We start from the raw sequence: 24192 nt of genomic DNA, 5'->3' as shown, positions 1-24192 counted from the left end.
GCAAGACCAAAATAAATGATAAACATCTTCAGGGTTTTCCTTCACAGAAAGAGGTTGAGTCTGTCTTTCTTAAAACGCTGTAACAAAAACTTTAGGCAGGTAAACTCTGAAGTGATTTAAAGGATACTTTTTTTACTTTATTATTTTACAGACACAAAATATGGAACAGAAATGGCATCTTTCTGAAATAATGAACGCATAAAAACCATTCAGGTGTGGACAGAAGAGGTCTGCTCAGCTCTACAGGACTGTTTTTAAATCGCTGACTGGGATTTATTTAAAGAGGAAGCTGACTCAGGAAGCTGCACACCGTCTGTCCTACATCTGTCCTCCCCACAGAGACACTCAGTGTCTCCTCACCAGAACCATGGGAGGACAGCTCGGTCCCTGCTGAAGGCCCAGGATGCAGCGTTCAGGTCTGGAGACAGAGTGGCCTACAGCAGAGCTAGAGGCGAACTTAAAGGTCCAGAAGGCCAAGCAGAGGTACAAGCAGCGCATGGAGGACCACCTCAGCAGAAACAATCCAGGTAACATGTGGAGAAACATCAGAACCATCAGGGGCAACCAGCACAGAGACCAGCGGCTGATAATGACAGACTCTCCCTGACACCTTCAACAGCTTCTTTGACTCTCCAAGCTGCAGGGAGCCTGAACATCTCCCCCAGCCAGAGGAGAACCATCAGCATCTCCTCCTGCAGCTCCACCTGGTGACCTCCTCCCTGAAGAAGGTCACCACCAAGGTGACCTTCTTCAGGTCAGGCTGCAGGTCCAGACATGGAGTCAGCCCGGACACTTACATCGTGTTCTGACCAGCTAACAGGACATCTGGACATCTTCAGAGTCTTTAGAGCAACACAGGAGAGCTACCTCCTCAGGACAAGACTCTGCTGTCCACCTACACCTTAAGGACAAAGGACACTCTGTGAGGACCACAATGTCCACATGTTGGACAAAGAAGACAGATGGTTTGAAAGGGGCATGAAGGAAGCCATCTACGTTAAGAGAGAAAGACCAACCTTAAACAGAGGAGGAGGCCTTAGGTTCCAACTCTCAAAAACATACAACACAGCTATAGGATTAATTCCAGCCAATCATCACCTTAACTCTCATCCTCATTCAGGTGATCAAACATTGTTCCTTTAAGCCAAGCCAATAACGACCCTAACGACTCCTCGTTACAGAGGAGTGGACCAGTTTCTGTTCAATCTGCTGGCTTAACGGCTTTAACGACCGCCCATTACTAAGAGATGGACCTGTTTCTGCTGAATCTGCATGTTATCTAAGCCTTACAGGCCTTTATTAGGCAGCAGTATAAAGCTTGGTACTCATCATTACTCCAGACTTTTTGAATTGAGAAAGCTTCCTGGAGAGGAAGAGAAATGTCTTCAACTACGGAAAACAAGTCCAGTTGCTTTGATTTTACTTTTTTTTGGAATGACCATGACCTGGATGACTGAGACTCTTCACCAGCATATATAAGCTATATACACTCAGTAAACTACACGTTAATGTAACGCAGAAGTTTGTAAGTCCTGAACGGGGGAGAGGCAGTGTCCAGTTTCACGGGCGGCTCTTGGCCTTGTTGATAAGGCTGTTAGCAGATAGGAAAATAAAATAAAATAGTAAAACATGGAGACAATAAAAGATTCTTGATTCTTGGGGAGGATCTTCTCGTTCCCTACAAAAGTATTTACACCCAGTCTGTGTTCTTAATGTATTTGTGGGGGAACTAGCATCCGGAGGAGTAGCAGACCAGCATCCAAAGCACGGAGGGAGTGTTTCCATTGTGTAACAGCAGGGGGCGCCGCTGTGGCACTCACACACATTCCAACTGCAGAAGAAACGTTGCCTTCCTGCTACTTTCAATGTTCTACGTAAATTGCACATCAGCTGTGTGGAACGTAGAGAACACATTACCACAGACGGGACCTGGTGCTGATTATATAAAATAGTTTAATAACCCAATAACCTCGGTTTTCTTTTAAGTTCGGTTGTTTTTGTTCTGAATATAGAAATTCCGTTTTTTTCCTTTGACTCCAATGCAGCATTACGTGGCGCTCTGGTAGCCAATCAGAGAGCAGCAGCATGACCAGTCCGGAAGCAGCGCCGTGATCGATCCGGATCGATGTTCGGGTGATAATCAGACCTTTTTTCAGCCTTTACAGGTAAGCGACATGTGATTGGCTGATGAGACTCCAGGTAACCCAATCCCAGCGCTGCGTTTCATTGTTTATCCGGATAACTTCCGACTTTGTGCTGCTGGACATTGTGATGCGTTCAGGGACAATTGTGATGCGTTTGCGGGTATTCCTTTAAGTTCGTTCTTGTTCCTGGTTGGTTATTCAGCAATAATAAATATTACTGAATAACTAACCGAGCCAGGATGAGCAGAGCAGGTAAACATTAGCCTCTGCCCCAGTCACAGCTGGGCCAGAGGCTAACCAGCACACCTCAAAGCAAAGGTCTGTCTTTTATAACTTTCTATCTCTCAATTGATTTTCTTGAATGAAAATCAATTGAGAACCATTTAAAATCGTTATTTGTTGTTTGATCATTTCATTTTGTGTGAATACAGAAGTAGCCTAGGATGATAAGAGCTCCATGAGATGGAAAACACCGGCGTGATCTGAATGATTCAGCGTGACCTGTTGTCCTGGAAAGGAACAAGCATGATTTCAAATCACAGCAGGAAAACTCAGAGGAAACATTTCAGGAATATTCTCTACAGGATCGGCTCTTTTTAAAGAAACGTCTTTTATTAGTGATGCAGCGATTATCTGGACCATTAGGAGGCCAGTCTAGGTAAATGGTTCTGGGTCAGGTTAACTGTTTCTGGTACTAATACAGGGAGAACTCTAATCCAGTCTAACATCTGGTTCTGGTTCTGATTCATTAGTAGCTGAAAGGGTCCATTGACTGGCACTGAATTCTGGTCCAAACCTGATCCAGGGAGTTCAAACGTGTCTAGAAAGTCGACCTAAAAGAGAAGAAAGCTGCTGGAGCAGAATAATCTTCAATTATTCATCCTCAAAGTGTCTTTGATTAAAAGGTTTTTGTGTTTAAAGCTCAACCTGCAGGGGGCGCTCTCCGCTCTTTTAGATGCTTCTCTGCTCCAACACTCTGCAGGTTAGAGGTTAGTCTGAACCGACGTTGGTTCTGGTTATCCTGGCTGGAAGCTGGTGTTGCTCCATAATCTCATGGCTTTATTGAGACGATAACTGAGTTACTAAAACTTCACAGAGGCAAAAACGTTATTGAGTAGCAAACCGGTTCTGTTATTGACAGAACCAGGAGCCAAAGCGGTTCTGGGTCCGGGAAGGATTGGGTTGTCTCAGAGGTCACCCCCTCAGTGACCTCAGGCTTGGTGCTAATTAGCAATTCAGTTTGACACATTCAGAACCAGAACCAGAACCAGCGTTATTGCTGGTGTGCACAGACAGAGGAGCTGTGATTGGTTCCTGGGATCCAAACGGTGAGAAGTTCTGATGAGGAACAGGTTCTGTCTCCTTTACTGTATTTACAGCGCTTTACATGTTTTAGACGACGGTATAACTAAACAGAACTTAAGCTGGTTCTGGTAAACCCAGCTCGGTCTCTTGGTGCTGCTCACTGGTACCTAACAGAACCTGCTTGTCCTGCCCGCTGTCTCTCTGGCCCAGTTCCCTGTGTTCTAACATGTGGATCAGGCAGCAGGTTCTTGTGGGCCCGGTACCAGGAGAACCAGAGATGTGGGCGTGGCCTCCTGCTTCTCATGGTTCTGTTGCCTGGCCGGGTTCAGGTGATGGAGGTTCTTGTATTTCCTGCAGCATCACGATGGAGAGCAGCATGGAGGGCTGCCAGACGCAGTTTATCTACTGTAACGGCGCCGCCACCGAGGTTCTGAAGGTCGGCGCCGCCCGTCACCTGTCGGGAACAGACGTTCTCTTCCTCATCATCCCAGGTGAGTGGAACCCTGCAGGAGAACATTAGTAGCTGTTCTGGAGCACATAAAGGCGTAATTATAGAAATCTAACCCAAAACAGGCCATCTTGATTTAAATGACATGATCTCATCTTAGATGTCGTCAAAAAATCACATTTTTAAAAAGTCCACATGCTGTCCAGTAGAAGCACCATTTTCAGTTTTCATGCTTCCATTTTCTGCCAACCTGCTGCTTCCCTGATGAAGAAAGACGGCGTGGAGGAAAAATTCTCCTTAATTATCCAGCAAGACATCTTTGATTTTCATCAACGTCAGGATTTAATAAAGTGCTGGAAGAATTGAGGCCCGGCTACAGAACGGCAGACGTTCTACTGCGTTCTGCTGCGTTCTGCTGCGTTCTGCTGTGTTCTGCTGTGTTCTGCTGCGTTCTGCTGCGTTCTGCTGTGTTCTGCTGCGTTCTGCTGCGTTCTGCTGCGTTCTGCTGTGTTCTGCTGCGTTCTGCTGCGTTCTGCTGTGTTCTGCTGCGTTCTGCTGCGTTCTGCTGCGTTCTGCTGCGTTCTGCTGTCTTCTGCTAGCGTTCTACTGCCTTCTGCTGCGTTCTGCTGCGTTCTGCTGCGTTCTGCTGTGTTCTGCTGCGTTCTGCTGCGTTCTGCTGTGTTCTGCTGCGTTCTGCTGCGTTCTGCTGCGTTCTGCTGCGTTCTGCTGTGTTCTGCTGCGTTCTGCTGCGTTCTGCTGCGTTCTGCTGCGTTCTGCTGTCTTCTGCTAGCGTTCTACTGCGTTCTGCTGCCTTCTGCTGCGTTCTACTGCGTTCTGCTGCGTTCTGCTGCGTTCTGCTGCGTTCTGCTGCGTTCTGCTGTCTTCTGCTAGCGGTTTCTACTGCTTTCTGCTGCCTTCTGCTGCGTTCTACTGCGTTCTGCTGCTTCTGCTGCGTTCTACGCTTCTGCTGGTCTCTGCTGCGTTCTGCTGCGTTCTGCTGTCTTCTGCTAGCGTTCTACTGCGTTCTGCTGCCTTCTGCTGCGTTCTGCTGCGTTCTGCTGCTTCTGCTGCGTTCTGCCTGCTTCTGCTGTGTTCTGCTGCGTTCTGCTGCCTTCTGCTGCGTTCTGCTGCGTTCTGCTGCGTTCTGCTGTGTTCTGCTGCTTTCTGCTGCGTTCTGCTGTGTTCTGCTTGCGTTTCCTGCTGCGTTTTCTGCTGCGTTCTGCTGCGTTTCTGCTGCCTTCTGCTGCGTTCTGCTGCGTTCTGCTGTGTTCTGCTGCGTTCTGCTGCCTTCTGCTGCGTTCTGCTGCGTTCTGCTGCTGTGTTCTGCTGCGTTCTGCTGCCTTCTGCTGCGTTCTGCTGTGTTCTGCTGCGTTCTGCTGTGTTCTGCTGCGTTCTGCTGCCTTCTGCTGCGTTCTGCTGCGTTCTGCTGCGTTCTGCTGTGTTCTGCTGCGTTCTGCTGCGTTCTGCTGTGTTCTGCTGCGTTCTGCTGCGTTCTGCTGCGTTCTGCTGCCTTCTGCTGCGTTCTGCTGCGTTCTGCTGTGTTCTGCTGCGTTCTGCTGTGTTCTGCTGCGTTCTGCTGCGTTCTGCTGCGTTCTGCTGCCTTCTGCTGCGTTCTGCTGCGTTCTGCTGCGTTCTGCTGTGTTCTGCTGCGTTCTGCTGCGTTCTGCTGCGTTCTGCTGCCTTCTGCTGCGTTCTGCTGCCTTCTGCTGCCTTCTGCTGCGTTCTGCTGCGTTCTGCTGCCTTCTGCTGCGTTCTGCTGCGTTCTGCTGTGTTCTGCTGCGTTCTGCTGCCTTCTGCTGCGTTCTGCTGCGTTCTGCTGTGTTCTGCTGCGTTCTGCTGCCTTCTGCTGCGTTCTGCTGCGTTCTGCTGCGTTCTGCTGCCTTCTGCTGCGTTCTGCTGCGTTCTGCTGCCTTCTGCTGCGTTCTGCTGCGTTCTGCTGCGTTCTGCTGTGTTCTGCTGCGTTCTGCTGCGTTCTGCTGCGTTCTGCTGTCTTCTGCTAGCGTTCTACTGCGTTCTGCTGCCTTCTGCTGCGTTCTGCTGCGTTCTGCTGCGTTCTGCTGTGTTCTGCTGCGTTCTGCTGCGTTCTGCTGTGTTCTGCTGCGTTCTGCTGCGTTCTGCTGCGTTCTGCTGCGTTCTGCTGTGTTCTGCTGCGTTCTGCTGCGTTCTGCTGCGTTCTGCTGCGTTCTGCTGTGTTCTGCTGCGTTCTGCTGCGTTCTGCTGTCTTCTGCTAGCGTTCTACTGCGTTCTGCTGCCTTCTGCTGCGTTCTGCTGCGTTCTGCTGCGTTCTGCTGCGTTCTGCTGTCTTCTGCTGCGTTCTGCTGTGTTCTGCTGCGTTCTGCTGCGTTCTGCTGCGTTCTGCTGTATTCTGCTACGTTCTGCTGCGTTCTGCTACGTTCTAACAACACATCCTGTTAGTACATCCTGTTCTCCAGCCACGCCCTTCACACCTAACTTCTCAGAGTCGGTCCCTCTAACCCTAAACGCCGCTGACCACGCCTGGCAGCAGCTGCTGTGGTTTCCTCAGCCTCAGCTAGAGTCTCACTAATTAAGGCAAACCTTAAACACCAAGGTGATTTGTCTTCTCAGGTAACCCCGGCGTGGTGGGCTTCTACAGATCCTTCATGCAGACGCTCCACGGCATGCTGGGACATCCCGTCTGGGCTGTGAGCCACGCGGGCCACTGTGCCCCCCCCGGCTCCATGGACATGGTGGAAGGTAGGGACCTGCTGTGAGGACACCTGAGGACCAGATGTTCTGGCCTAACTCTCACAGACCGTTTCTCCTTCTGGTGCAGACGCCTCGGCAGCAGCCAAGCGGGACGCCTTCGGCCTGAACGGACAGATCCAACACAAGCTGATCTTCCTCCAGCAGCACGTTCCCCGAGGAACCAGCTTGGTTCTGGTGGGTCACTCCATCGGCTGCTACATGATCCTGGAGATGATGAAGAGGGAGCCTGGACTGAAGGTTAACCTCCCAGACCCCGGGGTCCCCGTTCTTCATCTCTTCATCCTGGCTGGACTTCATCCTGGCTGTTCCTCCTGCAGGTCCTGAAGGCCGTCATGCTGTTTCCCACCATAGAGCGCATGGCTCAGAGCCCTCAGGGGAAGCTCATGACTCCCCTGCTGTGTCAGCTGCGCTACCTGGCCTACCTGCCCGTCTTCCTGCTCTCCCTGCTGCCGCACAGCCTGGCAGCGCTGCTCATCAGACTCCTGTTCAGCAGCATCCCGGCTCTGGACCCCTCTGTGGTCCCACCTTCAGTGCAGCTGCTCAGCGGAGACTGTGCAGGTCAGGTAGCCTCTCATCCTCATGGTCTCTGGTTGTGTGGACTAGTTAGTAGCAGGTTAGTATCTCCCCTGCAGTCACAACACAGCCAGAACCCATCAACCTCCAAGGTTCCCCTGGTTCCTCTGGTTCCCCTCAGTCCCCTCAATCCCTGAGTCGCTGATAAAGTATGAAACCAACTATTACTACTGCTACTATAACTGTTATAACTACTACTACTACTACTACTACTACCACTACTACTATTACTACTACTGCTACTATAACTGTTATAACTACTACTACTACTACTACTACTACCACTACTACTATTACTACTACTGCTACTATAACTGTTATAACTACTACTACTTTTACTACTGCCACTACTATTACTATTATAACTATAACTACTACTATTACTACTGCTACTATAACTATTATAACTACTACTACTACTACTGCTACTACTACTACAACAACAATAACTATTATAACTACTACTACTACTACTACTACAACAATAACTATTATAACTACTACTACTACTACTACTACAACAATAACTAATATAACTACTACTATTATAACTACTACTGCCACTACTATTACTATTATTACTATAACTACTACTACTACTATTATAACTACTACTGTCACTACTATTAATACTATAACTACTACTACTACTATTACTACTGCTACTATAACTATTATAACTACTACTACTACTATTACTACTGCTACTACTACTACTACTACTATTATAACTATTATTACTACTGCTACTACTACTACTACTACTACTACTATTATAACTATTATTACTACTGCTACTACTACTACTACTACTACTACTACTACTACAATAACTATTATAACTACTACTACTACTACTACTACTGCTACTACTACTACTACTACTACAACAATAACTATTATAACTACTACTACTACTGCTACTACTACTACTACTACAACAATAACTATTATAACTACTACTACTACTGCTACTACTACTACTACTACAACAATAACTAATATAACTACTACTACAACAATAACTAATATAACTACTACTATTATAACTACTACTGCCACTACTATTACTATTATTACTATAACTACTACTACTACTATTATAACTACTACTGTCACTACTATTAATACTATAACTACTACTACTACTATTACTACTGCTACTATAACTATTATAACTACTACTACTACTATTACTACTGCTACTACTACTACTACTACTACTACTATTATAACTATTATTACTACTGCTACTACTACCATAACTATTATAACTACTACTACTACTTCCAAAAAAGTAAAAAACAAAGCAACTGGACTTGTTTTCTGTAGTTGAAGACGTTTCGCTTCCTCTCCAGGAATCTTTCTCAATTCATAAAGTCTGCAGTAATGATGAGTACCAAGCTTTATACTGCTGCCAAACAAAGGCCTGTAATGGCTTAGATAACATGCAGATTGAACAGAAACAGGTCCACCCCTTTGTAATGGGCGGTCATTAAAGTTATTGTATGCCTGCTGATTGAACCTTCAATCTGCAGCAGTGTTGTAGGACTCGAGTCCGAGTCATTAGCTAAATTTAGAGACTCGTGACTTGACTTGGACTTGAGCACTGATGACTCGAACTTGGACTCGGACTCCTACATTCAGATCGTTCTGACTCGGAAATTGAGAAAAAGACTCGACTTTTTTATATCATTAGGCTATAATTTTAATATGTCATTAGAATATTATTTGGTGTATGATTTTAATATCTAAATGCCGTACCGCGCACGTGACGTCACCATCTCATGAGCAACGCTCCTTGCCGCTAAGGTTGGGCAAACAGTGTGAGAGCGCACGTAGCAACCAGCCATTACACATGCAACAGATACAAGGATATGACCGACTTTACAGCTGTTAAACTTTCACAAGAGGATGTCCAGGCGCCCATTTTACTGGTAGAACTGTGGAACAACATACCAACGTTCAGCTCAAACCATGGATTGAGTGCCGAGGGCTCGGAAAGACTGGAAAACAGGGCGAGTTGATAGGAAGGTAAGTCGATGTTTTTCTCCTGCTCGGCTTTCATGGCGTCATTTGCAGTTTTTTTCTGTTTGTAGTCACCGTCCAGGAATCGGTATAAATTTTCCGGCCCGCCGAACAATTTAGTCCGGTCCGGTGGCCAAATGCATTATCATTATCAAACGGCTGTATCTCCTCGCTGCAACGACCTGCATCGATTTGTTGTGAGTAATGGGGGAACGCTGCCGAACGCGTTTGTGGGAATTGCCCGGTGGACGGGCGAGGAAAATGCGTAACAGCATCTGCGGTGGCGGCCGGTCGGCGGTGCGCGAACCCCGCCGGCCGGCCGGCACCGCAGCGGTGGCCAATAGGCCGGAGTGCGCTTGGCTGCGAGGGCCGATCGACGCCGCTTGCGGCTTTAACATCCTTCATATGCGGCCTTTCAGCGTACCTCGAGTCGCTGTTGCACGTTCCATAACAACAATGTTTAAAAACCATGGTTAGGAGACGTCTTAGACTTGGAAAAAGCGGTAGTTTTACCGAGTAAAACCAAGGGTAACTACAGCGAAAGAGTTATTAGTGCAATGGACTGTTACTGATTCATGTCATACATCACACGTCAATAGTGACTCGACTCGGACTCGACTAGGATTTTTTTTTAATGACTCGGACTCGAGGCATAGTGACTTGACTACAACACTGATCTGCAGGCATACAATGCAGGTTCTAAGAGGTTCTAAGAGGACAGGAGAATAAATTACGTTTCCATGTACTTATTTATACATGTCCTGTCTGGCAGTGTAGCTTTAAGAGTTGTCTTAATCCTTAAACAGGTTGAAGATAATAACAGGATTAATTAATATGACATGTAGAAAGTGACAGCTGAAGATAACAGGATTAATTAATACATGTAGAAAGTGATTTCTCCTGGTTCTGTTGGTGGAACCGGACCTGTCTTTGCTGTGGAGACGCCGCCCAGTGTGTCTGCTGCTGTCCTCAGCTCCTTCGTTGCCTTTAAAGTTCTAGTTTTGTGTCCTGCTGCAGTGAACTCTATGTACCTGGGAGGCCAGGAAATGAGGATGGTTCTGGAGAGAGACGACGTAACCATCCGCAGGAACCTGGACCGGGTAAGAACGTCCGGGTTCTTCCTGCTGCTCGTCTTCTGTCTCTGCTAAAGCCCTGAAACTGAACCCTGCCTGTTGGTTCTCCAGCTCATATTTTACTACGGCGCCACGGACCACTGGTGTCCTGTCAGCTATTTCCAGGACATGAGGAGGGATTTCCCTCATGGAGACATCCGTCTGTGTGACAGAGGCCTGCGCCACGCCTTCGTCCTGGACGCTGGCCGGGAAGTCGCTCAGATGGTGGCAGAATGGATCCGTAGTTCTATGAGGACCTGAGCTCCTGCTCCCTGCCAGACAAAACCCAGGGAAGCACTAATGTTGGACAAATTATGGCTGACGTGATTTATTTGTTCAGCCAGCATTATCAGATTAAATAGTTTAATTTATGGTTTTCATTTGTGTTTTTAATAAAGTTGTAATTTTGTATAATTGTACTGTAATTAATGTGATATTAATATTTTAATGATCATCTCAATGAGCCACTGCTGGACAGTCCAACATGATTTCTGTGGCTCTGGGGGACAGAGGAGGAGCCTGCGTGTGTAAAAGTGTAACTAATTAACTAATAACGGCTTTAATCATCATTATGGGGCTGCAGGACCTTTTGGGCCCCTGGTTGTCATCCTGGTCTCTGCAGGAAACATCTCTCCTCCTCCTGCATCCTTTCTGCCTCCTGCCCGCCTCGGCACCAGCCTCCGGACCTCTGCGGTACCGACACCCTCCACCAGTCTGACCCGCCTGTACAGGAACGTTTTCTTCCCATTGTGGCGTCTAATGTTCTGATTTTACCTGCTCTCTCTGTCGCTGCGCTGCTTGATTTGCACAGTGTAATAAAAAAATAAAAGATATTAAGTTAAACCGTGTTTCCAGTCAGAACCCTCTGGTGGACACCGCTGTAACCTGTGGTTGGCACTACTTTGTTAAGCGGAAGGTTACCCGGTACTCTGAGTAGCACCTGGGAGGGTCTGACCTGCAGGTCGGTGCGTTCTTTGGTTATTCCCTGAGTTCTGTCTGGCAGGGCAGCCCTGAGAACGGCTGCCTTAGTGCCAGTGAGCCCAGCAGGTTTACTTCCACCTGTGGAGCCTTACTGCTTCCTCCGTAGTCCTCCGCTCTGATGTTTGTGACTTCCTGAGGATTTCAGCGGCTGGAACCAGAATCATCAGCAGGAATAAAGATTTCAGGTCTTTCACTGTGACTTTATTTCTTTCTGTTACAGCGAGGATCACTGAACTGGTCCAGGCTGGTTCTGACCCGAGGGATCAGAACCAGCCTGAACCTGAGCGCTGCATCACATTGATTATACACAGAATAGACATGATTACAGGTGGTTGACTCGTCGCCGGGGTTCCAGACCCGCTGATCTCCATCTGTGGTTCTGACCATCACATCTGAAGTGAGTCCTGAGGTTCATTACAGAGCTGCCACCCTGATGCTCTGGTTGTGGAGGGCTTAAAGATTAATTAGAGTCTCCTCCTCCTCCTCCTCCTCCTCCTCCTCCTCCTCCTTGGTCTCTGCTGGCCTGATGTTCCTCTGGTCAGCTGTGAGCAGGTTCTCAGCAGGCAGCGGAGGCGGCGGCTCAGTGGGGAGGGTCCGGACCTGCGGGCTGCTGGGTTGGTCGATGGCGTGGAAGATGAAGCAGTAGGCGCCGGGTTGGCAGCGGCTCTTCACGCTCAGGGCCAGGTCTGTAGGAGCCACCGGCTGCAGGACGTCGTCCATGTAGACGCTGAGCGTGTACGAGTCTGAAAGAGAAGAAAGACAATGTGTGATGATCAAACACCGTCTAGAACCTCCTGCAGCCCCAGGAACTCTGGGACCGGTTCTGTTGGACTTTATCGTTGTACATGTGGTAGAACTTTGGTCCAGTCTTCTTTCCAGCGTAACTTCAGCTCTCTGAAGGTTCCACCACAGCGTGTCCATCAGGAGGAGGTCTGGACTTTGACTAGGCCATTCTGTTGTAGATCTGCTGCTGTGTTTGGATCATGGTTCTGTTCCTGACTCAGTCTGGACTCAGAGGAGATGATGGTCCATCGGTGACTGTAAGGTGTCCAGGTTCTTCACATCATCACCCTCCACCGTCCTGCTTCTCTGGTATGAGGCCGTGGTCCTCACCGGCTCTGTGGGTTTCTCCATCATGGTTCTGTCCATCGTGCTCCAACATCTCTGCTCCTCGGTCCAGACGAGTCCCAGAAGTCTGGTCCTTCACCCTGATGCAGCTTGGGCAGCTGCTGAGATGTTCTCCTCCTGGGAATCATCTCCCTCCCTGCAGGAGGGTGGACTCAGAGGGTCTGGAGATGACCTCTGACCCCTCCCAGGGTGATGGGCAGCAGCAGCTGCAGCGCTGAGGTCATTGCTGAGGTCTTTCCAGCCTGGCGTTGTGTAGATGCCAGACGTCCTGCTCTGCTGAGAAGCCCCACGCTGATGATGGTCATCAGAGCGCTGAGGTTCTTCTCACTGGTTCAGTGTTTTTACCAAAGAGTTGCTCACAGATGAACGTGCAGGTGGAGCAGGGAGCGTGGATCAGTCAGGGTGCAGAGAGGGTGGAGATGTTCCAGCCCAAGATGTTCTCAGCGTAAATGTTGAGAACATCCTGTTGGACCAGGAGGGACCTGGAGGGACCTTCCTGTAGCTGCTATAAACCTGCATGTCTCAGAAACGCATGGATCAATGAGCCTCATGGGCTTAAAGTGTCCAGCTGTGTCCAGGTGTGTCCCGACGTGTCCAGGCGTGTTCAGGTGTGTCCAGGCGTGTCCAGGTGTGTTCAGGCGTGTCCAGGTGTGTCCAGGCGTGTCCAGGTGTGTTCAGGCGTGTTCAGGTGTGTCCAGGTGTGTCCAGGTGTGTCTGGCCTGTCCAGGCGTGTCCAGGTGTGTCCAGACGTGTCCAGCTGGGTCCAGGTGTGTCCAGGTGTGTCCAGGCGTGTCCAGGTGTGTCCAGGCGTGTCCAGGCGTGTCCAGGTGTGTTCAGGCGTGTTCAGGTGTGTCCAGGTGTGTCCAGGTGTGTCTGGCCTGTCCAGGCGTGTCCAGGTGTGTCCAGACGTGTCCAGCTGGGTCCAGGTGTGTCCAGGTGTGTCCAGGCGTGTCCAGGTGTGTCCAGGCGTGTCCAGGTGTGTCCAGGCGTGTCCAGGTGTGTTCAGGCGTGTTCAGGTGTGTCCAGGTGTGTCCAGGTGTGTCTGGCCTGTCCAGGCGTGTCCAGGTGTGTCCAGACGTGTCCAGCTGGGTCCAGGTGTGTCCAGGTGTGTCCAGGCGTGTCCAGGTGTGTCCAGGCGTGTCCAGGTGTGTCCAGGCGTGTCCAGGCCTGTCCAGGTGTGTCCAGGTGTGTCCAGCTGTGTCCAGCTGGGTCCAGGTGTGTCCAGGTGTGTCCAGGCGTGTCCAGGTGTGTCCAGGTGTGTCTGGCCTGTCCAGGCGTGTCCAGGTGTGTCCAGGCGTGTCCAGGTGTGTCCCGGTGTGTCCAGGTGTGTGTGGCCTGATGGGGACAGGACGTGATGAACGCGTGTTTAAAGCTAAGCGGTACCTTGTTCAAAGCGTGCGGCGCACTGCTCGGTCAGCTCCTGGATGGTCATGGAGGGGAAGACGCCCAGAGTCTTTGGGTTGACACCGACCTCAGGACAGAAGACGGTGAGGAAGTCCTGCAGAGAGGACAGAAACATTCACCATGAGAGGTTCTGGGTTTCTGAGCAGCGGGAGGAACCGGCTGGAGAACGTCTGAGAAATACCCGCACAGAACCCTGGCCCTCCCGCTCCTGGTTCAGAGTCCGGCGTCTCTCCCAGCGGTGGATGGAGTCCTGGACCTCCCTGCTCAGCTGCCGCGTCGCTGACCTCTGCTGGTCGAACGTCTTGATGTGCTCCAGCGCCCCGTAGGTGGTGGTCAGGTAGTAGGAACCTAAACGCAGACACAGGACACGCTGAGGCCTTCATCCTCCTCATCCTCCTCATCCTCCTCATCCTCCTCATCCTCTGGTACGTCTACAGAGAACCACAGCTGCCCTAAATCCATCCAGCCTATCCTTCATAATAACTAGAACTACCAGCTCCCTCATAATTGATCCGTTTATCCCAATCGTTCTGTTTTAAATCTCAGACCTCTTCTCACGTCTGCCTTGTCTGACCCCAGTGGGTCCATCTCACTCAGCCTGTTCTGGTTCTGGTTCTGCTGGTTTCTTCCTGTTAAAGGGGAGTTTTCCTCTCCACTGTTGCCACATGCATGCTCGGTATGAGGGATGGATGGGAATGTGCTGATTCTGGGTTTCTGTATGGAAACTGCATCTGGTGTGTGTTGAAGAACCTGGAGACGACATCAGCGGTGAATCGGTTCTTTAGAAATGAACTGAACTGAATCTTTCCACTTCTGCTTCCCTCTGATCAGTTTAGTCATAAACTAAATCAATTTTAAGGCTAAATTCAATCGGTTTCATCTCGGCTGCTGCAAACTTTGATCTAACAACAAACCAGTCAAACCTCATTGATTCTCATTTCCACTTATTTCTTCTCTCTGCTGAGCCTTTTAGGGCTCTAAAGGGCGCCTATCTGTTCCCACAGAAACCCTCCAGCTGTGGTCCAGCTGTGGTCCAGCTGTGGTCTGAACAGCTGCCCGTTGGTCCCTGCTCTGAGGCGGATCTGATCTTTGGTGCCGTCTCTTTAAATCTAAACGGTGTGACGGACTATGTGGGTTAAAACACCCAACAGTCAAACATTTTCACTGATCCACTGATTCAGCTTCCTGAATCGCAGCGAGAAAGAAAAGTGGTGGATTGTTTAGCAGCTTAGCAGCAAATACTGTGACGTAATTCAAATGTTGTGATAGAGCACAGAGAAAACTGAACAGCCTGAAGAATGTGACCAGACCAGAACCTAAAGATCTCCCTGACCCTGGAGAGACGACATTCAGCGTCTCCTGGAGACAAGAAGAAGGCTTTCAGGGTTAAAACGGTTAAAACGGTTAAAACGGTGCATTTTGCAGGAGATGTCCCTGAGGACACCTTCTGCTTCCTGCTGCTGAAGCCTGACATGAAACTGGAGGCAGGACTCTGCTGGTACCTTCTCCCAGGGTTAAGGCGGGGTCCATCAGCTCCATCATGTACTCCACGTCCAGCTGCAGGGCGGACAGGTTGGACCGGGCCAGGACGTACATCATCACCGGCAGGAAGTCGTCGGCGCCGTGGGCCCGCCCTGAACACAGACAACACTTTAGACAGCCGTCCTGCTCCGGTCCTCACGCTGTCCTGGACGTTCAGACGTTCCCTCTGGTCCACACAGCCGGGTTCTCTGCTGCACGACTCTGTAACGATCCGTTCTCAGAGGCCAGCTGTGCTGAACCAGGGAACGCTCAGAACATGCAGGACTCCAACGTGTAAAACGCTCAGAACCCAGCGATGGTTGAGGGACGCTGGGTGGAGGAGAAGGTGTGAGAACCTGGGCAGCTGACAGACATGGAGTCGTAGATGATCTTGCAGGTCTTCAGCAGCAGCTCGATCTTCTTCTGAGGAGAATATTCCTGGTGCAGTTTGCTCAGCTTCATGCTGATCTTCTCCATGGCAGCAGCCTCAGGGATGGAGGTGGTGATGCCCAGCGCCGTGGTGGTGCTGCCCAGGACCGCAGACTGACACACAGGTTCACACGTTACAACACAACGTATTCACACCCTGCTCTTCTGGCTCCTGATCCTGAAACTGATCTGATTAAACGTTCACTTGGAAAAAATGAGCATTTCTTTGTAAATGCTGAAAAACATTTAGAAGTGAAATTGAGCAGAAGTTTTCACACCCTTCACTGCTCCACCTGGTTTCCTGATCATCCCCCAGATGTTTCTGCAGCTGTGGTAAGGAGGACATCAGCCAGAAGTGTGGTGGTGAGGTGAAGGGTGTGAATACTTCTGCCAGCACTGGACCCGCTCTCCTCAGGTGTTTGGACTCACCTGGTTCTGGGCCAGCTGTTTCATGCTGCCAGCGTCCGTGTGCAGCTTCTCCAGACTCTTGTAGACCGGCTCCTTCAGCGGCTTCAGAACGCTTTTACACAGAGCAGCTTCCACGATGCTCTCTGCACACAGACATGGACCCGTCACCAGCCGGGGCAGAACCAGAGCAGAACCCAGAGCAGAACCCAGAGCAGAACCGGGGAAGAACCAGGGCAGAACCAGAGCAGAACCGGGGAAGAACCAGGGAAGAACCCAGAGCAGAACCAGAGCAGAACCAGAGCAGAACCCAGAGCAGAACCCAGAGCAGAACCAGGGCAGAACCAGAGCAGAACCCAGAGCAGAACCGGGGAAGAACCCAGAGCAGAACCAGGGCAGAACCCAGGGCAGAACCGGCACAGAACCGGGGCAGAACCAGAGCAGAACCCAGGGCAGAACCAGAGCAGAACCAGGGCAGAACCAGGGCAGAACCGGGGAAGAACCAGGGCAGAACCAGGGCAGAACCCAGAGCAGAACCAGGGCAGAACCGGGGAAGAACCCAGAAAAGCACCAAGAACAAAAACCAGGAAAGAGTCCAGGACAGAACCCAAAAGAGAAACCAATACAGAACCAGAGCAGAACCAGGGCAGAACCGGGGCAGAACCGGCACAGAACCGGGGAAGAACCGGGGAAGAACCCAGGAAAGCACCAAGAACAAAAACAGGAAAGAGTCCAGGACAGAACCCAAAGGAGAAACCAATGCAGAACCAGAGCAGAACCAGAGCAGAACCAGGGCAGAACCAGGGCAGAACCAGGGCAGAACCAGGGCAGAACCAGAACAGAACCAGGGCAGAACCAGAACAGAACCCAGAGCAGAACCCAGAGCAGAACCAGGGCAGGATCAGTGCTCCAGACGGCACATAATCCGCCCCACTGCTACAGTCTCTGTTATCAACGCTGTGACTCTGTGTAGCGAGAAGGAAACGTTCCGTGAAACCTTTGGTTCTTTATTAACCTCGTTGTGTTTTCACGAGAACCTTTTCTGGTATTTTCAGTGAGTTTCATGCTTCAATCCACCAATAAGATTCTGGAGGCTCCTGGCTTCACCATGTAACGAGTCTTCTGGATCATCTGGGCTAGATGATCCAGCCCAGATGATCCAGCCTAGATGATCCAGTCTAGATGATCCAGTCTAGATGATCCAGCCCAGATGATCCAGTCTAGATGATCCAGTCTAGATGATCCAGCCCAGATGATCCATCTTAGATGATCCAGCCTAGATGATCCAGCCCAGATGATCCAGCCTAGATGATCCAGCCTAGATGATCCAGCCCAGATGTTCCAGCCCAGATGATCCAGCCTAGATGATCCAGCCTAGATGATCCAGCGTAGATGATCCAGCCCAGATGATCCAGCCCAGAAGATCCAGCCTAGATGATCCAGCCCAGATGATCCAGCTTAGATGATCCAGCCTAGATGATCCAGCCTAGATGATCCAGCCCAGATGATCCAGCCTAGATGATCCAGCCTAGATGATCCAGCTTAGATGATCCAGCCTAGATGATCCAGCCTAGATGATCCAGCCCAGAAGATCCAGCCTAGATGATCCAGCCCAGATGATCCAGCGTAGATGATCCAGCCCAGATGATCCAGCCCAGAAGATCCAGCCTAGATGATCCAGCCCAGATGATCCAGTCTAGATGATCCAGCCCAGATGATCCAGCCCAGATGATCCAGTCTAGATGATCCAGCTTAGATGATCCACTCTAGATGATCCAGCCCAGTGACTCTGAGGCCAGAGAAGCTGACTGCTCCTCTGAGGTCAACATCTTCTCTGCAGAGTAAAGTTTGAGAACATAACTCTGTATTGTAACCCAGGGCAAAGTGATCCCTACTCCGTGTGGTTCTATCAGCTGTTTCTGCTCGATGGTTCTGGATGCAGATCTCTTTGAGGGATGCTGATGTCCATCTAAGGAAAGCTGGAAGGCTTCATGATGTTCTGCCCAGCAGAAACATTCTCATTCTTCCAATCTGTGTTCCAGGAACTTTGTTCTTTCTCAGTTCAGCTCTATAGACTGAAACATCTGGACTTGTTCAGTCCTCCAGTTTCAGCGTCTGACAGAAAATATCCCTAAAATTGATCCAGTTTGAAGTGACAGAAAGGTAATAATGCAATGCTAGTTTCCTCCTAAAACATATCCCACAGTGTGACAGAATTTAAAGCTGCACACATCAGGGTTATTGTGTCACAGGAAACATGTTAGAGTGTGATGCCACTAAAGGAAATGACGGCTGTGCAGAGAACAGTGCTCAGAGGTCACGCTCACCCAGCTTGTCCTGCGTGTACTGATGCTGAGGCTCCAGCAGGGCCTGCAGCTCGGCGCTCTGCAGCAGGTAACTCTTCAGCTGGGTCATCATCTGTCGGATCTCCTGCAGCAGCTCCGTGGAGGTCGCGTGTTTGGACATCGTCTCCAAGGTGAAAGCTCTGTGATCCTTCACCTAAACACAGAGCACAGACGCTTCAGGCCTGATGGCCCATGGAGAGGAGGGGCAGAGCCCTTTCTCTACTCACCAGGTTCCCAAAGTAGCTCAGAGGGTCTCTGGCCAGCTCGATGATGCGTTTGGTGAGGCGGGCGTCGTGGAAGATGAGTCCAGTGAGGACGGTGGAGAGGCGGTGGCGGGCTCTGTCCAGCATGACGGTGGGGGTTCTCCTGACGGCGGCTTTACCGCAGCGACTTTCTGCAGGACACCTGGAAGATAAAAACAGCAAGACTTTACGTTTCCTTCAGAGGAAGGAGTTCAGTGACACGGCACATTTCTGCAGAACCTGCAGACGCATCATTTCTGCTGCTGCAGAAATTCAGAACTACGTTCAATGCTCTAAAGAAAACTGGACTCAGTTACATAGATATTCAGGTATAATTATGGGACAGAAAATAGATGTTTTAGAGGATTTTATTCAGACTTGAATATGGAGGAAAGATTCTGCTGCTTTATCTCATCACATGCTTCTGTGCTTTTTGTCTCTCTTGGTGTGTCTGTGCTCTGTCTTCTCTACCATAGAAAGTACTCCTGGGTCAATGTGAGCTTCTGAGCTTTCTGTGTCTCTGCTCTGTCTTCTCTATCACAGAAAGTACTCCTGGGTCAATGTGAGCTTCTGAGCTTTCTGTGTCTCTGCTCTGTCTTCTCTAACATAGAAAGTACTCCTGGGTCAATGTGAGCTTCTGAGCTTTCTGTGTCTCTGCTCTGTCTTCTCTACCATAGAAAGTACTCCTGGGTCAATGTGAGCTTCTGAGCTTTCTGTGTCTCTGCTCTGTCTTCTCTACCATAGAAAGTACTCCTGGGTCAATGTGAGCTTCTGAGCTTTCTGTGTCTCTGCTCTGTCTTCTCTACCATAGAAAGTACTCCTGGGTCAATGTGAGCTTCTGAGCTTTCTGTGTCTCTGCTCTGTCTTCTCTACCATAGAAAGTACTCCTGGGTCAATGTGAGCTTCTGAGCTTTCTGTGTCTCTGCTCTGTCTTCTCTACCATAGAAAGTACTCCTGGGTCAATGTGAGCTTCTGAGCTTTCTGTGTCTCTGCTCTGTCTTCTCTAAGCCCCAGTGGGTGGAGGCAGATGAGCGTTCACACTGAGCCTGGTTCTGGTTCTGCTGGAGGTTCTCCTCCCTGTTAAAGGGGAGTTTTCCTCTCCACTGTCACTTCATGCATGCTCAGTATGAGGGATTGCTGCAAAGCCATCAACAATGCAGACGACTGTCCACTGTGGCTCTACGCTCTTTCAGGAGGAGTGAATGCTGCTTGGAGAGACTTGATGCAATCAACTGGTTCCCTTATATAGGAAATTTTTGACCAATCTGTATAATCTGATTGATTCTAACTTTGTAAAGAGCCTCGAGATGACATGTTTCATGAATTGGCGCTATATAAATAAAATTGAATTGAATCAAATCAACCAAAGACAGAAGATAGTAAAACCTGTTAAGCATTAGCCATGTTTGGTTGTGGTCTCTCTGACCAGCAGTGATATTTAGGGAGAGAAGTTAATCCTATTATTAATCCTAAAATGAATGAAAAAGAGAAGAACGGCAGAACCTCAGAGTTCTGGTCCTCTGTGCTACAGCTGCTTCCCCTCAGAATCTACTTGGATAATGTTCATGTGCAGAAAAGCACAACAGACACTTTGTTATATGACTATTATTTATATGACCAAGTAAACTGTTCATGTTTCCATTGGGTGAATATAGTTGCCACTGAATGGATCTATAAATGAGTTGGTAAGTATGATACAAGCTAAATAAAATGCTTTAAATCCATATATCAGAGTATCCCACCCTCCTAACTTCATGGCTTAAAGAACCCTTTAATATTCAGGGCTTGATGCTCCCATTAATTGGACCAGAGCTCCACAACGTCCCTCTGAAGTTCAATTATTAGGCAGCAACAGAAGTGCTATCTGTATGTCAGACAATAAGCTCCACATACGGCATCGTAAGACTGAAGTGTATCAGGGGAACAAAATGCTTTATCTGACCTTTTTAAAGCAGAAACAAGCAGCCTGAACATTATTGCAGGCAGAATAATGTCATTGACAAACGTTTGTCAGAGAACACAGCTACCAAACACTGAAGTAGTCTGCAGAGCTTCATCACAGCTTCAGCTGACAGATGCAAAGACGTATTATTGTACCCAGAGTTCCTAGAGCCAGTCTGGCCCTGACTACCAGGATGACAGAACGTTTCATTTGCTCCATAACTTCCTCCTCTCCTCTACTTGTTCCCTCTGGGCCAAATAATTGGAAACTATCTGATGGTATTGTTTCTACGCTGATGATATTCAGCTCTGCTTTAATCTGCTAAATGTTTAAAGTTCTCCTTCTTGATAAACTGTGTTAGTGATGTCAAGCAGTGGCTCAGTGAGAACTACCTGCAGGTAAACACTGAGACAACCAAAAGCTGAATTACTGCCTCTGGGAACCGACTAACTGGATCGACCTCCTCTGTCAGACCGGACCTCAGAAACCGTGATCTTACTTTGGATTCTGCCGTTGGGCAGCCGTTCTCATCGACTGATCAGAAACGGGTTTTTACAACTCTTTTAACTTTTCTAAGCTTCAAACTAACTAAATAATTATTCATGCTTTTGTGTTGTCTTGATTATTCTAACAGCCTTTTTATGTGTTTAAAAGAAGATCTTGATGTTCTGAAGACGGCTCAGAGTGCTGCTGTCATGCTCCCATTCTGTGTGCAGGTAGGCTCTCGTTAACAGGTTGGCTCTCGTTAACAGGTAGGCTCTCGTTAACAGGGTGGCTCTCATTAACAGATAGGCTCTCGTCAACAGGTAGGTTCTCGTTAACAGGGTGGCTCTCGTTAACAGGTTGGCTTTCGTTAACAAGTTAGCTCTCGTTAACAGGTAGGCTCTCGTCACAGGGAGGATCTCGTTAACAGGTTGGTTCTTGTTAACAGGTTGGTTCTCGTTAACAGGGTGGCTCTCGTTAACAGGTTGGCTTTCGTTAACAAGTTAGCTCTCGATAACAGGTTGGCTCTGATAAACAGGGAGGATCTCGTTAACAGGGTGGATCTCGTTAGCAGGTTGGCTCTTGTTAACAGGTTGGTTCTCGTTAACAGGTAGGCTCTCGTTAACAGGTAGGCTCTCGTTAACAGATAGGCTCTCGTTAACAGGTTGGCTCTGATTAACAGGGTGGCTCTCGTTAACAGGGTGGATCTCGTTAACAGGTTGTCTCTCGTTAACAGGTTTTCTCTCGTTAACAGGCATGCTTTCGTTAACAGGTAGGCTCTCGTTAACAGGGTGGGTCTCGTTAACAGGTTGGCTCGCGTTAACAGGTTGGCTCGCGTTAACAGATAGGCTCTCGTCAACAGGTTGGTTCTCGTTAACAGGTAGGCTCTCGTTAACAGGGAGGATCTCGTTAACAGGGTGGATCTCGTTAACAGGTTGGCTCGCGTTAACAGATAGGCTCTCGTCAACAGGTTGTCTCTCGTTAACAGGTTTTCTCTCGTTAACAGGCTTGCTTTCGTTAACAGGTAGGCTCTCGTTAACAGGGTGGATCTCGTTAACAGGTTGGCTCGCGTTAACAGATAGGCGCTCGTCAACAGGTTGGTTCTCGTTAACAGGTAGGCTCTTGTTAACCTCCTCCTCTGCAGGATCTGATGGGCAGGTGCAGCTCCACAGGTGACCCTCATTCAGCCTAATTAGAGCTCCTTCAAACAAAACTTAAGTCTTACTGAACGTTTTGTAAAAGGTAAATGTAAATGAGTGGTTTATCATGTCTAACGACCCCAAAGCGCTTTACGCTCCAGTCATTGAGCCTGACGGTGGTGATCTATGTCCAGACTGACAGAAAGGCAGAATAAAAGGGTGTGTCACCCGTCTGAGCTAAATACATGGCGGTTAACGCTGCACGGTGCAGGTGAAAATGTGGGACACCGCGTTTAGTCTGAATGCACCATAACACAGACAGACATGATTCCTGATGTCTTTCAGCTATTTTTGTTTCCTGGATACCGTTTAGAAAACTGCAGCATCGTTACCTGAGCACTGAAACTTCTCCATGCATCCAAAAAGTGTCCGACAGAAGTCTGGGGCATACAGACTATTGAGTGATCAGGACGGGTTTGACTGATAACCGTGGCAGGGTCAGTCTGGATGATGGATGATGGATGTATACAGCAAAGTTAGTCGCTCTGTCTTTATACAGAACAAGCTGTGTCCATAAATGTCATTCCAGCAGGCAGCCGTCAGTAACAGTCTGATTATGAGCTTTGTCTGTTTCAACCACCGCATCATTCCAGCTCTAGTAAGGTTCTGTGGACCAGAGGGTCTAGCAGTAACCCCGGGTTTCTCTCTGACCCCTGAATGTTGGCAGGTTTCTGTTTCGATCGTCTGAGACTGATATGATGACTTCATATGCTGGTTTATTAATTATGCTGATTATGTCTGAGCTACAAACTGAAACTGGTTCTCTGACGCTCCTCCGTACCACAACATCTATAACACATCTGTATTAACTGTCATTTGTTCCATTCCTGGCTGACTTGATGGTTGTAGATCCTGCATAAGACAGAGGATGGACTTCCTGAAGAAGGCAGCTGAAGAACTTCAACCTGCCAAGGACAATGATGGTGCAGTTCTACTCCTCCATCATGGAGTCCATCCTCACCTCCTCCATCACCATCTGGTACGCTGGTGCCACCGCTAAGGACCAGAGCAGACTGCAGCGTGTCATCAGGTCTGCAGAGAAGCTGATTGGCTGCCTCCCCCTGACACTGGACACTGCTGCCCCCCCGTTCAGGACTACAAGCTACTGCGCTACATTAACGCACAGTTTACCGTGTATATAGCTCTAGATTCTTTATATATATCTATTTTGTTTTGTCTGCACCATCAACATCAAGTCAAATTCCTTGTAAGAGCAAACCTACTTGGCGATTAAACTTAAACTTTCACGTATTTTTGAGCTTTCCCTGCTTGGACACATGGGGGTGAATGGGTCAGTAGCAGAACTTGGCAGCAGAGGCTCATGCCTAAAACCTGCAGGCCGTTGAAGACCAGAACTGACCATTTGGACTCTTCCAGGGTGACGGTAGCAGCAGGGATGGTAACACCAATGCTCACACTGTGCTGCTGGTGCAATCAGGGCCATGCTCACCATGCACTTCATTTCTCGTCTGGAACAGTGTGGCCTGCGTGCTGCGGTGGTTTGCCTCATATCTGAGCAATAGATGGTTTTCTGTTCTGAGGGACGCCTTCACCTGAAATAGCTCCTTTGTCCTCGGTGTGGCGCTCTATTCTTGGACCACTTCTGTTTTCCTCCATTTGTTGTCATCTCCAAACACCAGGTCTCTTCATTTTATGCTGATTATGTACAACTCTACTTACCAATGAATCAGAACCACAATAACTCTTTGTTTATTGCAAAACTGTCTGTCTGACGTAAAGCAGTGGATATCTCAACATTTCTCCGCCTAAATGGAT

At 48.9% G+C, this 24192-nt stretch overlaps 2 protein-coding genes across 4 annotated transcripts in view; one reads left to right on the top strand and one right to left on the bottom strand.

The window, feature by feature from the left end:
* The first annotated feature begins 2025 nt into the window (after positions 1-2025).
* On the top strand, positions 2026-11180 carry ldah (lipid droplet associated hydrolase). Of its 2 annotated transcripts, none has more exons than XM_012852149.3 (7): positions 2026-2165; positions 3807-3940; positions 6484-6612; positions 6692-6861; positions 6942-7182; positions 10243-10325; positions 10410-11180. In XM_012852149.3, the coding sequence occupies exons 2-7, from the start codon at positions 3814-3816 to the stop codon at positions 10596-10598; spliced, it is 939 nt and encodes a 312-aa protein (XP_012707603.3). In that variant the 5' UTR covers positions 2026-2165; positions 3807-3813; the 3' UTR covers positions 10599-11180. The 2 variants fall into 2 exon arrangements, with proteins under 2 accessions (XP_012707603.3, XP_035990969.1); XM_036135076.1 differs by lacking the exon at positions 2026-2165 and adding an exon at positions 2225-2462.
* Positions 11181-11497: 317 nt separating this feature from the next.
* rin3 (Ras and Rab interactor 3) overlaps positions 11498-24192 on the bottom strand; it is a 31721-nt gene continuing 19026 nt past the window's right edge. Inside the window, exons 7-14 of one of the 2 annotated variants that reach the window (XM_036135075.1) lie at positions 18778-18955; positions 18533-18704; positions 16230-16351; positions 15728-15914; positions 15353-15484; positions 14038-14198; positions 13830-13944; positions 11498-12061 (exon numbers count right to left, since the gene is read on the bottom strand). In XM_036135075.1, coding sequence (XP_035990968.1) covers positions 11772-12061; positions 13830-13944; positions 14038-14198; positions 15353-15484; positions 15728-15914; positions 16230-16351; positions 18533-18704; positions 18778-18955 — 1357 coding nt within the window. In that variant the 3' untranslated portion in view covers positions 11498-11771. Of the gene's footprint in view, positions 12062-13829; positions 13945-14031; positions 14199-15352; positions 15485-15727; positions 15915-16229; positions 16352-18532; positions 18705-18777; positions 18956-24192 lie in introns of both variants that reach the window. The other variant, XM_036135074.1, reaches the window with a different exon arrangement.

The sequence above is a fragment of the Fundulus heteroclitus genome, unplaced genomic scaffold, assembly GCF_011125445.2.
Source record: "Fundulus heteroclitus isolate FHET01 unplaced genomic scaffold, MU-UCD_Fhet_4.1 scaffold_99, whole genome shotgun sequence".
Taxonomy (NCBI): Eukaryota; Metazoa; Chordata; class Actinopteri; order Cyprinodontiformes; family Fundulidae; genus Fundulus; species Fundulus heteroclitus.
Note: the sequence above shows the minus strand (reverse complement) of the source record. Positions and strands in the feature narration are given on the sequence as shown.